Genomic DNA, 20,112 nt, shown 5'->3' with positions numbered 1-20,112 from the left:
GGGTTGAACCTCACACTCAGCCTCAGCTGGTGTGGGAGTCACAGGTGTGACTTTGGACAGTCTCGGAGATGTCCCTCTGGGCACAGGAGTGCTTGCTGTTTTCTTGCTGGCAGACTAAGGTTTCCCCTTTGTCTTTTCTTGTCCTGCAATGGCAGGAAGTCTGTCCTGTGGACTTGGGGTGATGGTTTCCTCTATCATGTCCCCAGGAAAGCCTCTTAAGGTTCTCTCCCTTGCAGACCTTGTGACCTCCTGCTTCCTTCTGCTAGGGGGTCTGGGGGTGCTGGACACAACTCCAAGAGTTTTAAGGTCATTACCCAACAGGACCCTCCCAGGTACGTTATTCTGCACACTTACAGGTATTCTGACATTCATGTCATTACACTGGATGAGAGCTGGTAACTGGGGAACCATTTGCACAGGGCCTCCAGCTAACTTGGTTAAGTGTTTGGGTGCCTTAGCAACATCCTCCACTTTGAAGAAACATTCATCAACCACAGTTATGCTGGCTCCAGTGTCTCTGATGGCAGGGGTTTCCTGTCCATTCACAAGAACACCATCTCTATAATACTCTTTAGTATTATCTGGGATTGAGTTATAGACATCTACGTTCTTTTGTTCCCAAAGACCTAAGGATACTAAAGAAAGACTAGCTGAGACTCTCATGGGCTCATCAGCTAGTAGCTGAAAGTTTCCACATGTCATAGGTACTTCACCCACCTGGGAGAAGGCACCCACCTGGGAGAGGGCTAAGGAGACAGTGTTGATCCCTGAAGGTTTACCCTTACACTTGGGATCTCCTTTCACAACAAAAATAGACTCCAACATTACAAGATTCCTTAAACCTTCATAAGTGTTTACTTTGTAACCCTTAACCCAACCATCTAAGTTTTTCAAACATTCACACACCCAGGTAGCCCAAGGGGTCCCAGCATGCTTTTTGAGGGTTCTAAACCTCTTGAGGTACTGGGAAGGGGTCTTCCCAAACCTAGCTATTAATGTTAGTTTCACACACTCATAATCCCGTTTATCCACCTCCCCCAATTCCATTACAGCATCACTTGAAACAGGGGGATCCTAGAGAAAAGCCAAGGAATCAACTCATTCCCTGATATACCTTGAATCCCATGATTGTACTCAAACATTGCTAACCAATCCAAAACATCAAGTTTAGTCTCATACATACCAATAATTTCCTTTGGCATACAGGGTCTCTTAGGGCTGTAAGACCTAGAAGACTCGGCGAGAGAAGCATTTTCTAGAGGCAGTTTCTTCATTTCTAGTTCATGGTTCAGCTCCATTTCTCTGAGTCTTAACTCTTGATGTTTCATGGCAGTTTGTGCATCAATATGTTTCACTTCTAATTCAAGTCTCATTTTCTCAAGTGCAATAAAGTCAGGAGTAAGTGTAGGACCTGTGGGGGTCCCTGTGGACAGAGGTTGTGCCTTCTGAGCAGGCAACGGAGTTGCAGGGTTTCCTAGCAAGGACTTATCTACTTCTTCACAATTAACACTCTCGGAATCAGAAACGTCAAAATCCACATTTGCTGGAGTGGTAGGTCCTTCTGACCCATTTCCAGACTTTTTCCCATTAACTTTGCAATCAGTTCAGATTTCTTTCCTTTACCAGAGATATTCTTATCCCTAGACATGGTTCTCAGAACCTCAGCAGTATAGAGTAAAAGACTCTCTTCAGTGTATTTACCCATATTTGACATGATTTCTTAGTTAAATAGAATTTCTGGTGTTTGCCTTGTGGTTAGTTGAAGCCAAGCAATAGCAGCACTCTAAGTGTAATCGCTCTACTTCCAAATCCTCACCGCTGTACACCAGTGTTAGGCAGAATCCTGTGCAGTTCCCTTAGGGACCACTACACACACGATTAAGACTATAGGTGGCAATACAAGTTTTACCTTTGGTACAAGCCTGTACTACTAAGTTATAGTGGTAGCAGTAGCAGAGCAGCCAGGCTTATCTCAAGAGTATATGAGCAGTACCAGAGATTACACAAAGGGACCACAATTACTGTGACTCCAGCAAACACTGACTCAAGGTTTCAGGTAGAGAAATATAAATACATTTATTTTTAAACCATTTGTTATAAACACAACACTTCTATTAAACTTAAATAAAAACCACAGGTTAAATATACTACAACTAACCAATTTACTTTGTACAGTAAGTCTCAAGGTAAGTACCCTGTGTTGAATGCACAGTGTTAAGAACAAAACACGTTGCCGCAAATACAATTGCGATCACTTTTTGACAGGTCGGTCTACTAACTAAACGGGTATACGTGACATGAAATGCTACCGGGGTAAAAACACACTTAGCAATTGAGATACCCAGAGGGAGTTGGAGGTTAAAATCACAGGCAATATTTTGGTTAGGCAGGCAGAATCAAGAAACACTCAAAGACAGTTCAAAAGTCAAAGGGCCAGAGCCAGGGTTGAGAGACACCGGGGCCTGTTGCCGAGGATCACACAGTCAGATAGTTCGAGATTCAACGTAGCCAAAAGTACTTCGATATTGTCAATGTTCGGAAGCAAAAGTTATAAGAAGGAGGGAAGACAAGGGCAAACCTTGGAAATGAAGGAAAGGAATTCACCCAGTTTCCTCAAGCAGAACACAGTACCTTGTTCCAACGGTGCAGCTGGTGCCCTGGCAGTTGTTCCTAGTGGTTTCCCGCAGACCCACGATTCCTGGAGCTTCGTTGTGAAGGAGGACGTCTGAAGGGGGTCTGCACCACACAGGGATGAGGCCGGCAGCAGCGACACGGATTAAAAGGTGCGTCCTTGTTTGTTTGTTTATTCATTTATATTGCGCGCTAGACCCGAAGGTATGAGGGCGCAGGAGCAGCAAGGTTTTTCTCAGCTTGGTTACAGTGCTGTACAGTAATTTACAGTGTGTACATAGGTTGATACAGTTGCGATGGATGCAGTAATATACAGTTTACAGGTATACATGGTTACATGATTAGTGAAGGCGAGGTCAGTTATTGGTCATTATTCTTTAACCACTGAATGTAGCTACGCCTAAAGTGGGGATAGGTTTGAGGTGTCCTAAGGGAGGGTGGTAAAGAGTTCCAGTGTTGGGCTGCTTTCACTTGGAAGCTGTTGCCGCCCATTTTGGTTTGATTGAATCTGGGAACTGTAAGTAAGTTAGCATTGGTGGATCTGGTGGGCCTGTTAGGGGTGTATCTTTTTATTCTGTCGGCTAAGTAGCGGAGGGCTGCATTATTGAGGCATTTGTGTGTTAAGGAGGCTACTTTGAGCAGGATTTTGTCGGTGGTGGTAAGCCAATTGTGAGTTCTCCTTATGTTAGAGATGTGTTCTCTCTTGGGGATGCTGAGTGCTGCTCTGAGAGCATTGTTTTGTAGGGTCTGGATTTTATTGGTACCTGTTTGTTGGCTCCTACGTAGAGGGCGTTACAATAGTCCAGTTTTGATAATACAAGGGCTCTGGCTAAGGTAATGCAGTTCTGAGTGGATAGGAAAGGTTTGGCTGCTCTTATGAGCTTACATGTGTAGTCTGTGGAGGTGGCCATAGAACTAACCTGCTTATGGAAGGAGAGGGCAGAGTGTAGGTAGATTCCTAGGGTTTTCACTTCTTTAGATACCTTGATGGGATTGCCGTCTATAATAAAGCTGGTGTAGTTATGGTCCAATTTATTTAGATTAGTGGTGGATCCGAGGATGATGAGTTCAGTCTTGTCATCATTCAGGCATAGACTGTGGGAGGCCATCCATGCCTGGATGATGAGGTATACCCTGTTCACCACGGCCAAATCCTTGTTGTAGTCTCCCGTCAACGGGATGAGGATCTGGGTATCATCGGCGGAATTAGTGTAGGTGATACCCAGACCGTCAAGATCATCAAACAGGGGCTTTGTGAACACGTTATACAGTGTGGGGGAGACGCATGAACCCCGAGGGACCCCATTTGTGATGGAGATGGGATCGGCCGAAGCTCCTTAGACAGGAGAGGCTCTTCAGGTGGCTATCCGGACCGCTACAGCAGTGTGCAGCGATTTCGACCAAGGAAGAGGATCCTATAGATGTGGAAGATGAGCTTGTTATCCCCACCAAGCTCAAGGGAAGAAGACTCCGGACTGGATCTTCTCTGAGTCGTTGAAGGTAGATAGCTCAGGACTGCAGCAGGGCTTCACCGGGATGGGGTAGTTGCAGCAGCCGCCGTTCTCACCGCTTCTCGTCGGTTCCTTGTAGTTCCAGTGGTGACTCTCTGACTTCTAGCCCAAGAGACCTGCCTTTTATGCGCAAAACCCCCATTCACACAACCTGGCTGTCAATCACCCAGCAGGGGGGTTGTCCAGCCCGGACAACCACCTTGACCAATCTTGACAAAGTGCAACTTTGGTTTCCTAGGATACCCTGTGCAGGGGGTGACTCCACCCCTCGCTCACATTCAGCCCACCTAGACACCCAGGCGCCTTGAGGAGGGCTTCTAGGTAGAAGCCCGCCAAAAGACAGGGAACAAAGAAGGCAAACCTGGTTTGCCGCGCGAAGCAAAACACAAGAAGGAGTTTAACAAAGAGAAATGGTGAATTAACCGCACCGGAGCCAAAAGGAAAAGGATTTGGTCAAGCGGGTTTAAGTTCTAGGCTAATACAATAGCCTACAATATTACCACGGTTATATAAGATAACCGCGGCAGAACGTTAGAGTAGATAGCACTGCCACCAGCCATGTCACAGGTAAGAGTGGGGGAAAAGCTCTCACTCTTAACAAGTGAAAAAAAATAAACTCCAAAAGTCCAGCAAAGCTGCTGGGGGTCTCACTAGGTGAGGGAAATTAGCCATAGATGAGAATTCTCCCTAACACCTGATAGTGGTGTTTCCAGCCTCCTCTTATCCAAAGTTCCCTTCGCGCCAAAACGGAGAGGACCCAATGGGAGATCTGCTCACAAACACATAATCCATACGTGGACCAATCACAGACCACGGTGGTCTCAGGCATTCAGGACACTCCAGACTCTCTGGCACCCAGGATGTGTATTGGGACCAGACATCCCAGCCCACATCCTGGAGGCACACACACAAGGCATGCAGAAGCCTGCGAAAGCATTGGGATTCGTGGGAAAATGCATAACCAAATAAGGACCTGCCTGGGTCGACTCGACCTGGGGAAGGTGAAGGGGCAAGATGGCCAAAGGACAGGACAAAGAACCTCGTGGCATGGCCATTTTGGAGCCAGGCCACCTATTTGTGCCAAACGCGGTTAACGCAGTTAACATGGCGGGAAAGGGTTAAAAAGAATGCAAAACGATTGCTGCCACCAGTCCTGTCCATGAGACATCTGCACAGTTCATAAAAAGTCCAGCAAGAGTATCTAGGGCCTTTGGAAATGACTATAGGCCCAAGGGTGCTGTATGGTAGGATACATTGCACACTTGTTACATGTTGCACAAAAGTTGCAACATGAGGAAAGCACTAAGGGAAACAGTCTCCCAGTACTGACTGTCTTAAGGGCATGTCAGTTTCCCCATAAAAAGTGAGCGAAAGCCCAGAGGAGTGCAGCTGAAGGCTGTGCTTCTCTGGCAAAGTCAGTCAATGGTGTCTAAACAGCAGCAAAAAGTTTGGGGGTTGACACATGGAGGGAAAATTACATACACATATGAAATCTTTCCGAACAGATACATTGGGGTTCCATTCTGGAGCTAGAGAGGCGCCCACTGTGACGAGTGGAGGCAGTGGGCCTGGTGCCTTGAGACCCCAGGGAGGGTGAGGTACCTGGGATCCTGGCTCTTCTGGAAGCATGTGGAGCATGTAAGGTGAACTGAATACGCTCACAACACGGCAGCTCATGAGCTGGAAACTCACATTGGCCAAAATTCAAAACATGACTAGAGACATGGAGACGGACCTCGGGGCCTCCCACACACCAACACCAGACATGAACGCCATGCAGAGCAACATTCAGATGATCCTTGACGAAATAAGGGGGATGAAAACTGATATGGGGGCAAAACTGGCTGACCTTACAGCTAAGGTAGCCACCCTGCAGGACCGGGTCAAAGGGGTGGAGAACAATCAAGTGTCCACCGACCTCCTGGAGACGCAGATGGAGGCAAGGTTTGCAGAAATGCAATGCCACGAAGGGGAGTTCCGCTACAAGGTGGACGATCTGGAAAACAGGGAGAGGAGGAACAACCTCCGGGTCTTTGGCCTGGTGGAGACGGAGGGCGAAACCCATATGGGGTTGGAGGACAAGGTCTAGGACATCAGGATCGTCCTGGGTAAAGACTCAGGAGAATCGGTGGTGATCGACAGAGTACACCGGCCTGGTGGGGGTGGGAGGGGCCCCCGCTCGGTCTTAGCGAGGCTGCACTACTTCCGAGACAAGGCCAGGATACTGGAAAGGGCAACGAACCTCAGAGAGATACAGTACTGCAACTCCAGAGTGGCCATCTTTCAAGACCTCTCGGCCCTCACCCTACAGATGAGAAAGAAATGTGGCGCCCTCACCAGATGGTTGCAAGACAAAGGGGTCCGGTACCCCTGGGGGCACCCATTCTACCTGGCCTTCGAATGGCAAGGGGAGAAACATCACCTTGTGACTGAGGAGGATAGCCAGAGGGCCACAGATGATCTCCTTGGCCCACGGCCTGGGAGCTCCGTGGATCGAGCTGAGGCAGAAAGGGCCCCCGAGCGGTTCCCAGGGGCCCAGATTTGTCAGATAGTAAACACAAGGTGAAAGGGACCCGTAAATTCAGGAAAACCACGCATCCCCCGACGGATGAAGGAAGGCCCCTATAGGAGTAACTAGACTTCCAAGAGTATTTTCTGTTTTGGAAACCTTACCACATTCCATATGGAACCTACCTGGGGGCTTGAGACGTATGTGGGCCTGTTGCCCCTCTGAGGTTGCTTAGTTCTGGTGGGGTTGATATCTCCGGGGCTGAGGGACCGGTCCGATTGCTGGGGACTCCGTGAAACAAGGAACCTTGGACGGATCATAGGGCAATGCCCCCGTGCGGGAGGTGGGGGGTGCCCATCAAAAGACAGCCAGAAGATAGATGTCCTTATTGAGTTACGATGTTAACGAGTTGGTTTTATGGTAGCAGAAATGGGTCTTCCCACTAGATGGATGACCCGAGGTGGTGTAACGAGCCCCTGATGGTTCACTGGCCAAGCCCAGCGTCGCTGGGGGATGGGGGTGAACGCCTCAATGAAGTGGATTGGAGGGTGGGGAGTGAGGGAAGGGTGGGAGAGGGAAGGGGCACCATGAGTGAATGGTTAGCACAGGGAGGGGTTGGGGGAGGGGAAAGGGGGGAGGGATATGGGAACACAAAGCCATGGATCTATAGGCCGATCGAAGTTGTGGAGCAAGGGGGGATACACTGGAATCTTAATGGGCGGGGATAGCAATGACCTTGGTTGAAGGTCGGATAGGCACACTCAATGTCAAGGGCCTACATTCACAGAACAAACGCTCTCTCACAAGCAAAATGTTCCGCAAACAAAAATTGATGGTCCTCTTTTTACAAAAAACACACTACAGGATGGTGGCCGAGTCGACAATACAATAGAAGGGAAGGAGATGGGCAGGAACTTTTGGGCCCCACACAAATCCTCCAAGAAGGAGGGAGTGGGTAACCTCCTGGGGAAAGTCCATGCATTTTACAGTGGTCGAGACAAAGATGGGCTTCGGCGGTAGATTTCTCGGGGTCAAAGGGCTATCTCAGGGCACAGGAGTTACACTGGCCACTCTCTATGCGCCCAATGTGAGTCCGATCAAATTTATCCGGAAGGTGTCCAAGGCCATGGATGACTGGGCGGAAGGGCCTATGGTCTTGGGTGGGGATTTCAACCTCATCACAGACCCCGGATTAGAGTGGTGGTCTGCAAAAGGGGCAGGGTCAAGGGAACCTACGAAGGACAACCTCAATATGATGGACCTCCTGCAGGAATACTTCTGGGAGGATGTATGGCGAAAGTTTTGGCAAGGTCCCGGCGGCTACATGTTCTTTTCTCACCTACATCAAACCTATACTAGAATTGACTTGATACCGGTATTAGAGGAGGGGAGATAGGGACCCTGACAGTGGAGACTGTCACCTGGTCGGACCACAAGCTCCTCAGGGTGGACTGGCGATTGCAGGGTACCGCGAAGTCATACAGGTGGCATCGTAATGACACCCTTCTGAGAGATCATGTGTTTAAAGAGTTCCTGCGGAAGGAAATGGAAGCTTACTTCGAGATAAATGACACAGGAGAAACGACAATGGTTACAGTATGGGAGGTGCAAAGGCCACCTTCCGAGGTCTTCTTATCGCGGAAGGTTCAAGGAGGAAGCGAGAGAGGGCGTTAATAGAAACCAAACTCTGCAATGATCTACGGGCCATGAGGGCATGACTCACCAAGGGGGAAGTGGACCTGCAAGGTCCTCCTGGGCGAAATGAAGGAAAGGAGACCAGCTTTGCACACAGTCCTAATAGGAGAAGTGGTCAAAAAGATGCGGTACACAAAGCAGAGATGCTATGAAAAGGGAGACAAGGTTGGGACCTTACTGGCGCATAGAATAAGAGGGAATAGAGCGGAGAGACGGGTTAAGGGTATCCGGGATAAAGCGGGCAATATACACACGAAGACTGAAAACATAAGTCTTTTGCAGGGTTCTATAGGGAACTATATGCTAAACAAGAGGGTGAATCTCCAGACGATATCCGAAAATATCTTGAGGACTATCCTCTTCCCAAACTCACATAATCAGAAAGGGAGGCCATGGAAGGGGAAATATCAGAAGAGGCAGAGGGGGACATCAAGAGGTTAAAGGTGGGCAAGACCCCGGGTGGAGATGGCTATACGGCTGACTTTTTCAAACAATATCACTTGGTCTTGATACAACCACTGACCAAGCTATTTAATCAAATTAGGAACCCAGAGACTATCCCGCTGACATTCCTACATGCTCTGATCGCGGTGATACCCAAACCTGGGAAGGATCTGGCAGAATGTGGTTCGTATAGGCCCATCTCACTTCTAAACGTGGATGCAAAGATCTTTACCAGGATCTTGGCAACCCGCTTGGAAAGATGTCTCCCCCGATTGGTCCACCCAGACCAGGCAGGTTTTGTGTTGAACAGACAGGGGGCTGACAGCATGTGTAAAACTATACATATATTAAGCTCAAGGGGAGTCGGGATGGAGGGCGCCCTTCTCCTATCCTTGGACGCGGAGAAAGCTTTTGATAGGGTGAGCTGGTCCTTCATGAGTGAGGCATTATCATCCCTGGGAATGGGGCCAAAGTGGTTGGGATGGATCTCGGCCCTCAACTCTGACCCCTCGGCAAAGGTAGTAGTCAACTGTGGTGAGTCAGTAACATTCCCATTGGAGAGGGGTACGAGACAGGGGTGTTCTCTCTCTCCCCCGTTATATACGCATTAGTGATGGAACCTTGGGCGATAGCGATTCGGGGGAACAAGGTGATCAAGGTCATAAGGGTAGGGGAAATGAACTGCAAGATCAGCCTGTTTGCTGACGATGTGTTGCTTTACCTCGCCAATCCATCCCAATCTGTCCCGGGGGTACTGAATAGCTTGGAACGATACAGGGCCCTCTCGGGTTACAAGGTTCACCAAGGGAAATCGGTTGCATTTATGGCGGGACACGTCCGGGAGGCAGAAAGGCGATATGTAGAAGGTCTCCCGTTCTGTACACAGGCAGATGGGTTTTGTTACTTGGGGGTTCAAGTGCCACAATATCTGGGCGATCTTTTTGCTGCTAACTTCCCACCCCTGTGGTCGGCAATTAAACGGGGCATAGAACGATGGGCGAAATCTGGCCTGTCATGGATAGCATGCCTCAACTCAATTAAAATGGTGATCCTCCCCAAATTTCTATATCTATTTCAGATGTTACCGACACAAATACCCAAAACATTCCTACTAGAGGTCCGGCGGGCCCTCCTGCGCACCTCTGGGTGGGAAAGTGCCACAGAATCTCCTATGATGTACTGACGAGGCCCAAAGAAGAGGGTGGTGTAGGTTTCCCAGATTTAGACACATACTACAGGGCATCTCAACTACAAATCCTGGTAGACCACTTCGCAACGGGCACAAGGAAACAGTGGGTTGCAATGGACAACAAGCTTTTCTCCCCAGTCACGCTTGACGAATGGTTGTGGGTTCCCAAAGCACGCATCCCGAGGAGAATTGAGTCATCCGGTCATGGGTGTACTATGGTCTATATGGAAAGAGGGGGGTTATTTTAGATGGCTCACAACATGGCCCTCACCCCTGAGCTGTATCTGGGCTCTTCCACTCAGGGATGGAATTGACGAACCACTAGCCTTCCAACAATGGCACGAAGCAGGTCTTAGCAGGGCGGGGCAGCTCTGGGTCGGCGGCGAATTCATATCCTTAGGGGAATTGAAAGAGGCCCTGGGGTTGGACAACCTTTCACCTTTTCGATATCTGCAACTAAAGGGGGTCCTCACTGAAAACAGATGGGGAGACACTCTCAGGAGGGACCTAACAGACTTTGAGAAGTTCCTGATGACATACAAGGGAACCAGGGGAGTGATATCCAGGCTATATAGTCTTTTGTTACTAGCAAACCCGCGAGATCCCCCCCCACCCCAATGCCCAGGTGCAATGGGGAAAAGACCTAGGCATACCCATCACAGATAAGAGATGGACCACCATGTGCAGGCAGGCCAACCACTCAACGGCCTGGCCCCAATACCGCCATCAGGCCTTGGAATTGATCCACAGATGGCACTACCCCCCGCAAAGGATAGCCAGGATGAGGAAGGGATACGATCCACATTGCTGGAAATGCCGTACTAATAGGGGGGGTACATACACATGTGGTGGAAATGTCAAGTGGTGCAAACCTATTGGAGCTAGGTCCTGTCCTGGATAAAGGGGGTGGATGGCATTGAGAGGACCCTATCCCCGTGGTTACTGTTGTTTGGAATTGAGACGGAGGGAGGCCCACGTGTAGCACATGACCACATGCTACAGGTCATGTTGGTCACGGCCAGGTGTTGGTGGGACCAAAATTGGAAAGCCTCCCGAAGGCCGGGGGAAAAGGAATGGGTTACTAAGCTGCAAGCAATATATGACATGGAATTCCTTACCCACTTAATAGATGAATCGAAGACCAGTATTGAAGGGTTATGGCTTCCCTTCTTTGATAAATACGGGAGAGCTGCCTGTGGATACTGGAACACCTATGCTAGGACACCGAACTTGACCACTGACCCCCATAGGGGTGCGCTCTATGGCTCATAAATATTCAAGGATTGGAGGGCTAGGTGCCAGAGAGCAGGGACCTACGTTTTGAGCACACATCCGCGAGCTACCCTGTGTTCGGAGTGTATTGAACCACACTTTGTCCGACCCTTGTCCCAACTATTGTTGCTTGATCCATGGCTGGGAAAGGGGAGGGGGAGTGGTGGAACGTTATGACCCCAGCCAAATATACTATTGTGGTTGTCATGTTTTTCTGTTATTGTCATAACCTAACATTTTCAATAAAACTCAATTATTTAAAAAAAAAGGGCGCACAGAATGATATCCAATTTTTGAATAGTACTATCTGTGTTAATCTAGTAGCAAATTCTAGACATATTTCACTCTGTGCAGTAGGATGGAAAGATGTATGCATGTAGACAAATCAATCTAATGTAAGCTTTTTGTACAACCTTAAATACCCTAAACATAATGAATCTTTAAAACTGGTGCGGACCACACGTAAAGTTCACTGGTCATCACAAGACTTGCCTTTTCACAGCATTATGATTTGATCATGACTAAATCCCTTTAGACATTAGGGTATTGATGCTGTTCAGGGAAATATGTACGTATTTAAAAATGACACGTTGATGCAATTTACTCGGCTGCAGAGTTTCTGTTCTCCAAAAATTGCAAGTTGAAGCAAACTTCTTAGTCGTGAATATTGGTATACACTTTATATACTTTATATACAGAAAAGAGCCGCAAGTAACATGTTCTGTGTTGCAATGTCTCTCTGTCTCTGTCTGTCTCTCTTTCTCTCTCTTTCTCTCTCTCTTTCTCTCTCTCTTTCTCTCTCTCTCTCTTTCTCTCTCTCTTTCTCTCTCTCTTTCTCTCTCTCTTTCTCTCTCTCTTTCTCTCTCTCTTTCTCTCTCTCTTTCTCTCTCTCATTCTCTCTCTCTTTCTCTCTCTCTCCATTGTAAATCATTAGGATGGATGAAGACCGATTCACAGATTTGGATTTACTTTCCCCGGATGTTTCACTCCTCCCCTCCCTTCCCACATTCTCTTCTCCTTATGTTGTACTGTGGATGGATGTCTTCTACTAGAGGAGGAATACTGCACTTTAAATAAAACAAGATGATTTATTTCTAGAGTGTTGTTCTCCGTGAAATGGTTATCTGTCAGGTTGTTTTGTTTCAGCTTGCACATAATTGATAGTCTTTCCATCTTTCCTTCTTATCAAGGGCCAGAGGAAGCAGCAGGAATGCATGATCCTAAACTGGACAAACGTACTCCCACAGTGCACTGCCTTCCTTCTGTAACAGAGGATGAATTTCTGGCAGGTAAGAACAGAGAAGAAGAAAAAAGAAAAACAATTAATTCAGTATTCAGTGTCAAACATTCCACCTGCCTTTGAACATTTATTAATCAACCCAGTAAACTTGGAGAATTAATTAAATAAATGCAGAAGTTTTAGACTGATGTCTGATATGCATAGGTTTGTATTGTTCATTGGAGATTGTGAAAAGGCTGCATAGCCCTTGTTTTAGGGCTATGGACTCGTTTCTTATGAGAGCATCAGAAACCACCATAAGGTATGCATGCTGTTTTGAAGGCAGACCAGGTCCTAGCACATGTTTTAATGAAATAGAGATTGTTGGGCATGAGCCTGTTTCATTTTTAACATTCGGTTACATCATCCTCATCTTGCATTTTTAGTAGATACTGGAATATTGAGAGAGAGTGTGAGCCAATCATCCTGGATATATCTCCTTGTAGTTAAAGGGAGCTGTGGCGAATCAGTGGAATTCGTCCCTTCTCCCAAGGGGTAGCCACCGACTTTGAGGCTACGGAGGTGAGCCTGCTCCGTAAGACTTTCCCTAGGTGTCTGGGCAAGTGTGACCTCACTGGGAGTGATTCCCGCTTAGGGGACAAGGACTCCCTTTCTTGTGAGGAACGCCCTGGATGAGCCACACTATCAGCATACATGAGACTGCCGACTGGGAAGAAGAATGGAACATCCTTATATATGATTGCAGGCAATGCTGACGGAAAACTATCCGAAAAGGTAAAAGATGTCCCTTTTAAGAATCTTGCACTTAACTGAGATGAATAGAGTAGAGGGGGAGAGAGTATTGGATGCAGGGAAAGCCCCCTGATGTTATCGCACCAAGAAGGGGTGGAGTCGAGACTACCTGCGGAGCCTGCGAGTTGCGAACAGGCAAGGATCGTCGAAGCGAGTCACTGGGAGACAGTGAGCAAGGCACCGGGGAAACCGCTGCCCGAGGTAGAAGAGGTGTCCAGGACCTGTTGGTGGCATGACCACAAGCGAATCATGGTGGGCAAAGCGCCCGCACAACTATGCTGAGACCATCACTGCTGGGAAGCGAGCAGAGCTCTCTGTCGTACGCGTCTGAAGAAGGCAGCAGCCCGAGGGGAAGCCGATGGGATGCCAGCAAAAGCTGAGCTGGAGGAAGCGGAGTACCAAAAAGAAGAGCGAGTGCCGAGACCTGCAAGGTTCCCATATTAACGCATCGGGCTGAATGTGTGGGAGGGGTGTAGTCACCCCCTGCACAGGTTATCCTAGGAAACCCAAGTCACACTTTGACATGATCGGACAAGGTGGTTGTCCGGGCTGGACAACCCCCCTGCTGGGTGATTGACAGCCAGGCTGTGTGAATGGGGGTTTTGTGCATAAAAGGCGGGTCTCTTGGGCTGGAAGTCAGAGATTCGCAACTGGAACTACAAGGAACTGACGAGAAGTGGAGGAGAGGTCGACTGCTGCAACTACCCTGTACCAGTGAGGCCCTGCTGCAGTCCTGAGCCATCTACCCTTCGGCAACTAAGAGGAGATCCAGTCCGGAGTCTTCTTCGCTTGAGCCTGGTGGGGATAACCAGCTCATCTTCTTCAGCCTGAGGTCGCCTTCGTGGTCGAAATCACTGCACACTGCTGTAGTCGTCCGGATAGCCACCTGAAGAACCTCTCCTGTTTTTAAGGAGCGCACCTTTTATTCATTGTTGCTGCTGCCGGCCTCATCCCTGTGTGGTGCGTTCCCCCTCATCGTCCTTCTTCGTGCTGAAGCTGCAGGAAAGCGTGGGTCTGTGGGAAACCAACAGGAACAACTGCTGTGGTACCAGCTTCGTTCTTTGAGAAAGGTACTGTGTCCTGTTTGAGGAATTTTGGATGAAATCCCTATTTTTCTACTTTAAGGCTTGTCCTTACTTTTCCCTCCTTCTTATAACTTTTGCTTCAGAACATTGACAATATCAAAGTATTCTTGGCAACGTTGAATCTCGAACTGTCCGACTGTGCGATCCTCGACAACAGGCACCCGGTGTCACTTGACTTTGGCTCCGGCCCCTTAACTCTTGAAATCCTGTCTGTGTGTTCTTCGATTCTGTCTGCCTAACCAACATATTGCCTGTGGTTTTTGCCCCCAACTCTCTCTGGGTATTTCGGGTTCTAAGTGTGTTTTTACCCCGGTAGCATTTCTTGCCGCGGATATGCGTTTATCTAGTAGACCGAACTGTTAAAAAAGTGATCGCAATTGTATTCACGGTACCGTGTTCTGTTTCATAACACCGGTCCATTCAAACACAGGGTACTTACCTCGTAAAATACTGTACAAAGTGAATTGGTTAGTTGTAGTATATTTTACGTGTGGTTTTTGAATTAATAGAAGTGTTATGTTAATAACAAATGGTTTAAAAATAAATGTACTTACATTTTTTACCTAAAACCTTGAGTCAGTGTTTGCTTGAGTCACAGTAATTGTGGTCCCTTTGTGTAATCTCTACTACTGCTCATATACTCTTGAGATAAGCCTGGCTGCTCCGCTACTGCTACCACTATAACCTAGTAGTACAGGCTTGTACCAAAGGTAGAACTTGAATTGCCACCTGTAGTCTTAATTATGTGTAGTGGTCCCTAAGGGCACTGCACAGAATTCTGCCTAACAGGTCTTAGTCCTCACCCTATGACCCCCTACCAAAATGGGTATCCCGATGCAGAAGGACATTGTTGCATTGGCCAAGAAGGGGTGGCTCAAGCCACACTCGGCCCAACCTGTCAATCAGCGCCTCAATGCCAAGTATAGACAGATGGAGGGGGATCCACTCTTGCTGTCGGCGCACCCTCAACCGCACTCTTCAGTGATTGCTGCAGCATCACTCTACTCGAAGCCTCAGTCATCCTCAGCCACCTCGTCCTCAGAGGAGAAGATCTTGGAGGCATACAGGAAGAAGCTGTACTCCAATGCTTTGCTGCAACTGCGTCAGTCCAACGCAGATGCCATGCTGGCAGCCGCTAACCATAGGCTTTGATGGGAAATAGCAGACTTCCTTCCGGAGCTTCCGGTGCAGAGCCAGGCACGCTTCAAAGCGGGTCTAGGAGAAGCCCAGTTGGTAGCGCAGGATATCATGGAGTTCACTGTGGCCCACATTGATACATCTGGCTGGGCCATTTCAATCGCCACGGACATGAGAAGGGTGGCCTGGCTTCGAGCTACTAAATTTAACTCTGATGACCAGGAATGCATATTGGACCTTCCGTTCGAGGGTAGCAACCTCTTTCACTCTACCACCGATAAGGAATTAGATAAAAAGAACAACAACTCGCAAACTGCGATGTCTTTATCTATCTTAAGGAAGGCCACGCCCAAGTCGTACACCCAGTCGCATCAACGCTCCGAAAGGGGGTGGTCATCGGCGGATTCCGGGGCTTCCAGGAATGGAGGGCGAGACAACCTGACCGCTCGCCCACTCAGCGCAAGCAATAAAAAGGGGAGGGCAGGGGGGAGCAAGGTCTTCTTCCAGTCCCCCTCCTCAGCAACAGCCTCCGAAGAAAAGAAAGCATGATGCATCTCTTCGGGCCCACGTGTCTCCAGTGGGGGGCAGGTTTGCCTTCCACGTGCAATTTTGGTGCCAGAACTTTGCTGACCCCTGGATCCTCTCTGTAGTATCCGCGGGGTACCGCCTACCAGTCTCCTCTTCTTCTCCTCCTCCTTCCTCCCCTCCACTCCCACTGATTGGGACGGCAACTCTGTTGGCGGAGATCTGGTCACTCGTCGAGAGCCAGGCTGTCAAAGAAGTCCAAGCCTCCCAGAGAGGATTGGGCTTTTTTTCCAGGATTTTCGCCATGCAAAAGAAGAATCCGGCTGGCCTGAGAGTACTACTGGACCTATCCACCCTCAACCTCCCCATCCCCCTCCCTCTTCAGAAACTCAAGATGGTTACGCCAGCACTCATTGCGGAGACACTAGACAAGGGAGACTGGATGTGCTCCCTGGATCTGAAGAATGCTTATTTACACATCCCGATTTGGAAACCACATCGCTCCTTCCGGTGCTTCAGGGTCATGGGCTGCCATTTCCAGTACCAAGTGCAACCGTTTGGCCTCAACTCAGCCCCCAGGGTATTTACCAGACTTATGAATGCAGTGTCAGCCCTCCTCAGGGCCACCATATCTACCTGTACCTGGCTGACTGGCTCGTCAGGGCGAGATCTCCGGAGGGGGTTACGCACACCTCCTCCGTACTTACGAGCACTCTCCACGACCTGGGGTTTACTATCCACTTCAAGAAGTCTCAGCTGCAGCCCACGCAGAGCCTCACCTTCGTGGGCCTCAACGGGGATACAAGCTCCAAGAAGGTCTTTCGCTTGGAGGACAAGGTTACGGCCATCATAAGGGCCACTACGCACTTCCTTACCAGAGCAGCGACCTCAGCCTGGTGGTACCAACCCTTACTGGGTATCATGGCAGCGGTCCTCCTGGCCGTGCCACACACAAGACTCAGACTGAGGAGGTTACAACTGCACTTCGCAGCCTCATGGAATTAGGAGAAGGGCTCCCAAGTGGAGCTTATCAACCTACCTCCTTCTCTCCACTCGGACCTCACATGGTGGCCCAGGGACTGCAACCTGCGGATGGGCAAGCCCTTCCGGCAGCCATCTCCACAGGTCACCATCACTACGGACTCCTCCCTAGAAGTCTAGGGAGTCATTCTGGACAGCCACAGCACCCATGGAGTCTGGACCCGCAGGAGCAGGAGTCACACATCAACTGGTTGGATTTCAGGGCCATCTGGCTAGCTCTCAGACCTTTCCTTCCGCTCATTGAGGACAAGACCGTCCGTATCCAGACCTACAACACCAACAGCATGTACTATGTCAACAAGCAGGGCGGTACCAGGTCCCCTTTGCTGTGCACCCTATCGGTCAGCATGTGGGAATGAGCCCTGAAGAACAACATCTACATCACGGCTGTTCACCTCCCGGGGGTGGCCAACTTGGAAGCGGACAGGCTCCGCAGACTGGGAGCGGACAATTACGAATGGCAATTGAAACGACCAGGTGCTGCTGGAGATCTTCAGCAGATGGGGCACCCTCAGGTGGATCTGTTTGCCTCCTGAATGAACAGGAAGTGCCATCAGTTCGTGTCTTGGCAGGGGCAGGGCCCCGGCTCCCCCAGCGACGCATAACTGATTTGGTGGAAAGACATAACAGCCTATAACTTTCCTCCCACACCCCTGGTCCACAGGGTAATCCGCAAGATAAAGGAAGCTTGTCACTGCAGCATCATTTTGACAACTCTGTGGTGGCCGGCGAGACCGTTTTTCTCCGAAGTGCCTAGCTTCACGGACAGACCACCCATTCACCTTCCGCTGGGGCCAGCTCATCTCTTGTCCCAGCTGGGGGGCAAGTTCATCCACCCCGCTCCACATAGGTTAGCCCTCGCAGCGTAGTTCCTGAGCAGGTCACCCTCTGGCAATTTAGCCTCTCTCAGGCTAAATTAGAGATCATTCAGGGCGCCAGGAGCAAGGCTACCAGGAGCTAATACAAGAATAAATGGACTAGGTTCTGTCACTGGGCAGCCTCTAAGGAGATCGACGCCCTTACGTGCACACTGGATGACGTACTCAGCTTCTCGGCACACCTCGCTCACTCAGGCGTACAGGTGGATATATGTCGCACCTAGCTGCAGCCATAGGGGCCTACAGAAAATCAGAGGAGGAAGTCTTCTTGTCATCCAACCTGAAAGTCAAGTAACATCTGGCGGGCTTGTCCAGGCTCTACCCGGCCATCAATAGGCCACACCCTGTGTGGGACCTCAATGTGGCATTGGGCACCTTGGCGCACAAACCTTTCTAGCCAATGGCGTCCGTGGACATCAGGTTGGTCACCATCAAGACAGCGTTGTTAGTGGCACTCACCTCTGCTTGCAGAGTCAGCGAGATCCAGGCTCTGGTGGCCTCAGAACCCTATACCACTTTCCGCAGGGATAAGGTGGTCCTGGGGACTGACCCGTCGTACCTACCTAAGGTACCCTCTGCCTTCCATCTAAACGAGGAAATAATCTTGCCTACGTTCTTCGCTGACCCCAAGGACGAGGCTCAGAGTGTCTTGCACTGTCTGGATGTCAGACGCGCTCTGAAATTCTATGTAGACAGGACCAAGGGCTTCCCCAAGTCAGACACACTTTTTGTCACCTTTGGGGGCTGCAGACCTGGGTATCAAGCCTCCAAGGCTTCTATTGCACGGTGGATGGTTACAGCTATTGAGGAGGCCTATGAGGGCAGCACAAGCCGCTGCCAGCGAACATGCACGCTCACGCTGTCGGAGCCACGGCCATTGCATTCCAGCGGCAGGTTCTTTGGCAAGTCATAAGCAGGGCGGCCACCTGGGCCACCCCTTTGGCTTTCTGTAAGCATTGCTATTTGGACGCCAGCTCCAAGTCAGATGCTGCCTTCGGACAGGCGGTTCAAAGGAACTTATTTGCTTAAGGAGGGTCTACTCTCCACCGTTGGGCTACATTCAGTTGTAATGGCCCATGCAGTATGGAGGAAAGAGGAATGGACGTAAGAGTAATTTGTTACTCACCGTAGTGAATAAAGTATTCTTAGTCCTCAGTCCCCTTTCCTCCGTGCGTCCTACCATATTTCCCCCCCTAATAATACTGCCGTCATTAGGCAATGTAAAATATTGTCGACGCGTCAATGGGGACTGAGGTGTGGCGTCGGTAGGCGCAGTCAGGGTAGCACATGGGGCCCAGCGCGACTCTAAATTTAAAGGGGAAGAAGGTTTTTGGTTGAAAAGTAAAAGTACATTTATTTCTAGACCATCTGATTGCAAAACACTTCACTTCTATTAAATTAAAACCACACGTAAAATACACTAAACACAACCAATTCACTTTGTGCAGCACAATTTAAAGTAAGTACCTTTGGTTTTGACAGACCAGTGTTGTGAAACGAAGACGTTACCGGGGGACAAATGAGATCACTTTTTGACAGTAATAAGAGTTCGGTCTTACTAAACATACACGTACCCACGGAAAGAAATATCACCGGAGTTAAAACAAACTAAGCACATGAATTAACACAAGAGATTTGGGCATCAAAATCATAGGCGATACTTTTGTCAAGGCAGATAGAATCAGAGGACACTTCCCTACAAGTGAATAATAGTCAATAGGCCTGTGCCAGTGTCAAGTGGAACAGGGTTCCTGTTGTCGAGGATCACACGGTTAGTACAGTTCACGATTCGAGATTGCCAGGAGTACTTGGATATTGTCACAAGAGGAAGCAAAAGTTATAAGAGGGAAGGAAGATGAGGACAAGCCTTTGGTGAGGAGAAAAGGGATTCACCCTAGTTCCCTGAAGTCTGAAACAGTACCTTTTTCAAGTGAAGAAGAGCTGGTGCCACTGCAGTTGTTTCTGCAGACTCACGGTTCCCGTGACTTCAGTCGTGGGGACAAGAAGGATGACGTCTGGAGCGATCTGCACTACCCAGGGATGAGGCCAGCAGCAGCAAAAGCAACAGTGAATAAAAGGTGTGCTCCTTTAAAACAGGAGAGGCTCTTCAGGTGGCTATCTGGACCACTACAGCTGTGTTCAGTGATTTCGACCAAGAAGAGG

General features: G+C 49.2%; 1 protein-coding gene across 3 annotated transcripts in view; it reads left to right on the top strand.

Moving 5' to 3' along the window:
* Nucleotides 1-20,112, top strand: part of RAD52 (RAD52 homolog, DNA repair protein) — a 632,693-nt gene that overhangs the window by 551,370 nt on the left and 61,211 nt on the right. For 2 of the 3 annotated variants that reach the window (XM_069628610.1, XM_069628611.1), the window contains exon 10: nt 12,442-12,540. In XM_069628610.1, coding sequence (XP_069484711.1) covers nt 12,442-12,540 — 99 coding nt within the window. The remainder of the gene's footprint in view (nt 1-12,441; nt 12,541-20,112) is intronic. The other variant, XM_069628612.1, reaches the window with a different exon arrangement.

The sequence above is a fragment of the Ambystoma mexicanum genome, chromosome 12 (genome assembly GCF_040938575.1).
Source record: "Ambystoma mexicanum isolate Mex_15411 chromosome 12, UKY_AmexF1_1, whole genome shotgun sequence".
NCBI classification, from domain to species: domain Eukaryota; kingdom Metazoa; phylum Chordata; class Amphibia; order Caudata; family Ambystomatidae; genus Ambystoma; species Ambystoma mexicanum.
This window is presented reverse-complemented; position numbering and strand designations above follow the sequence as displayed.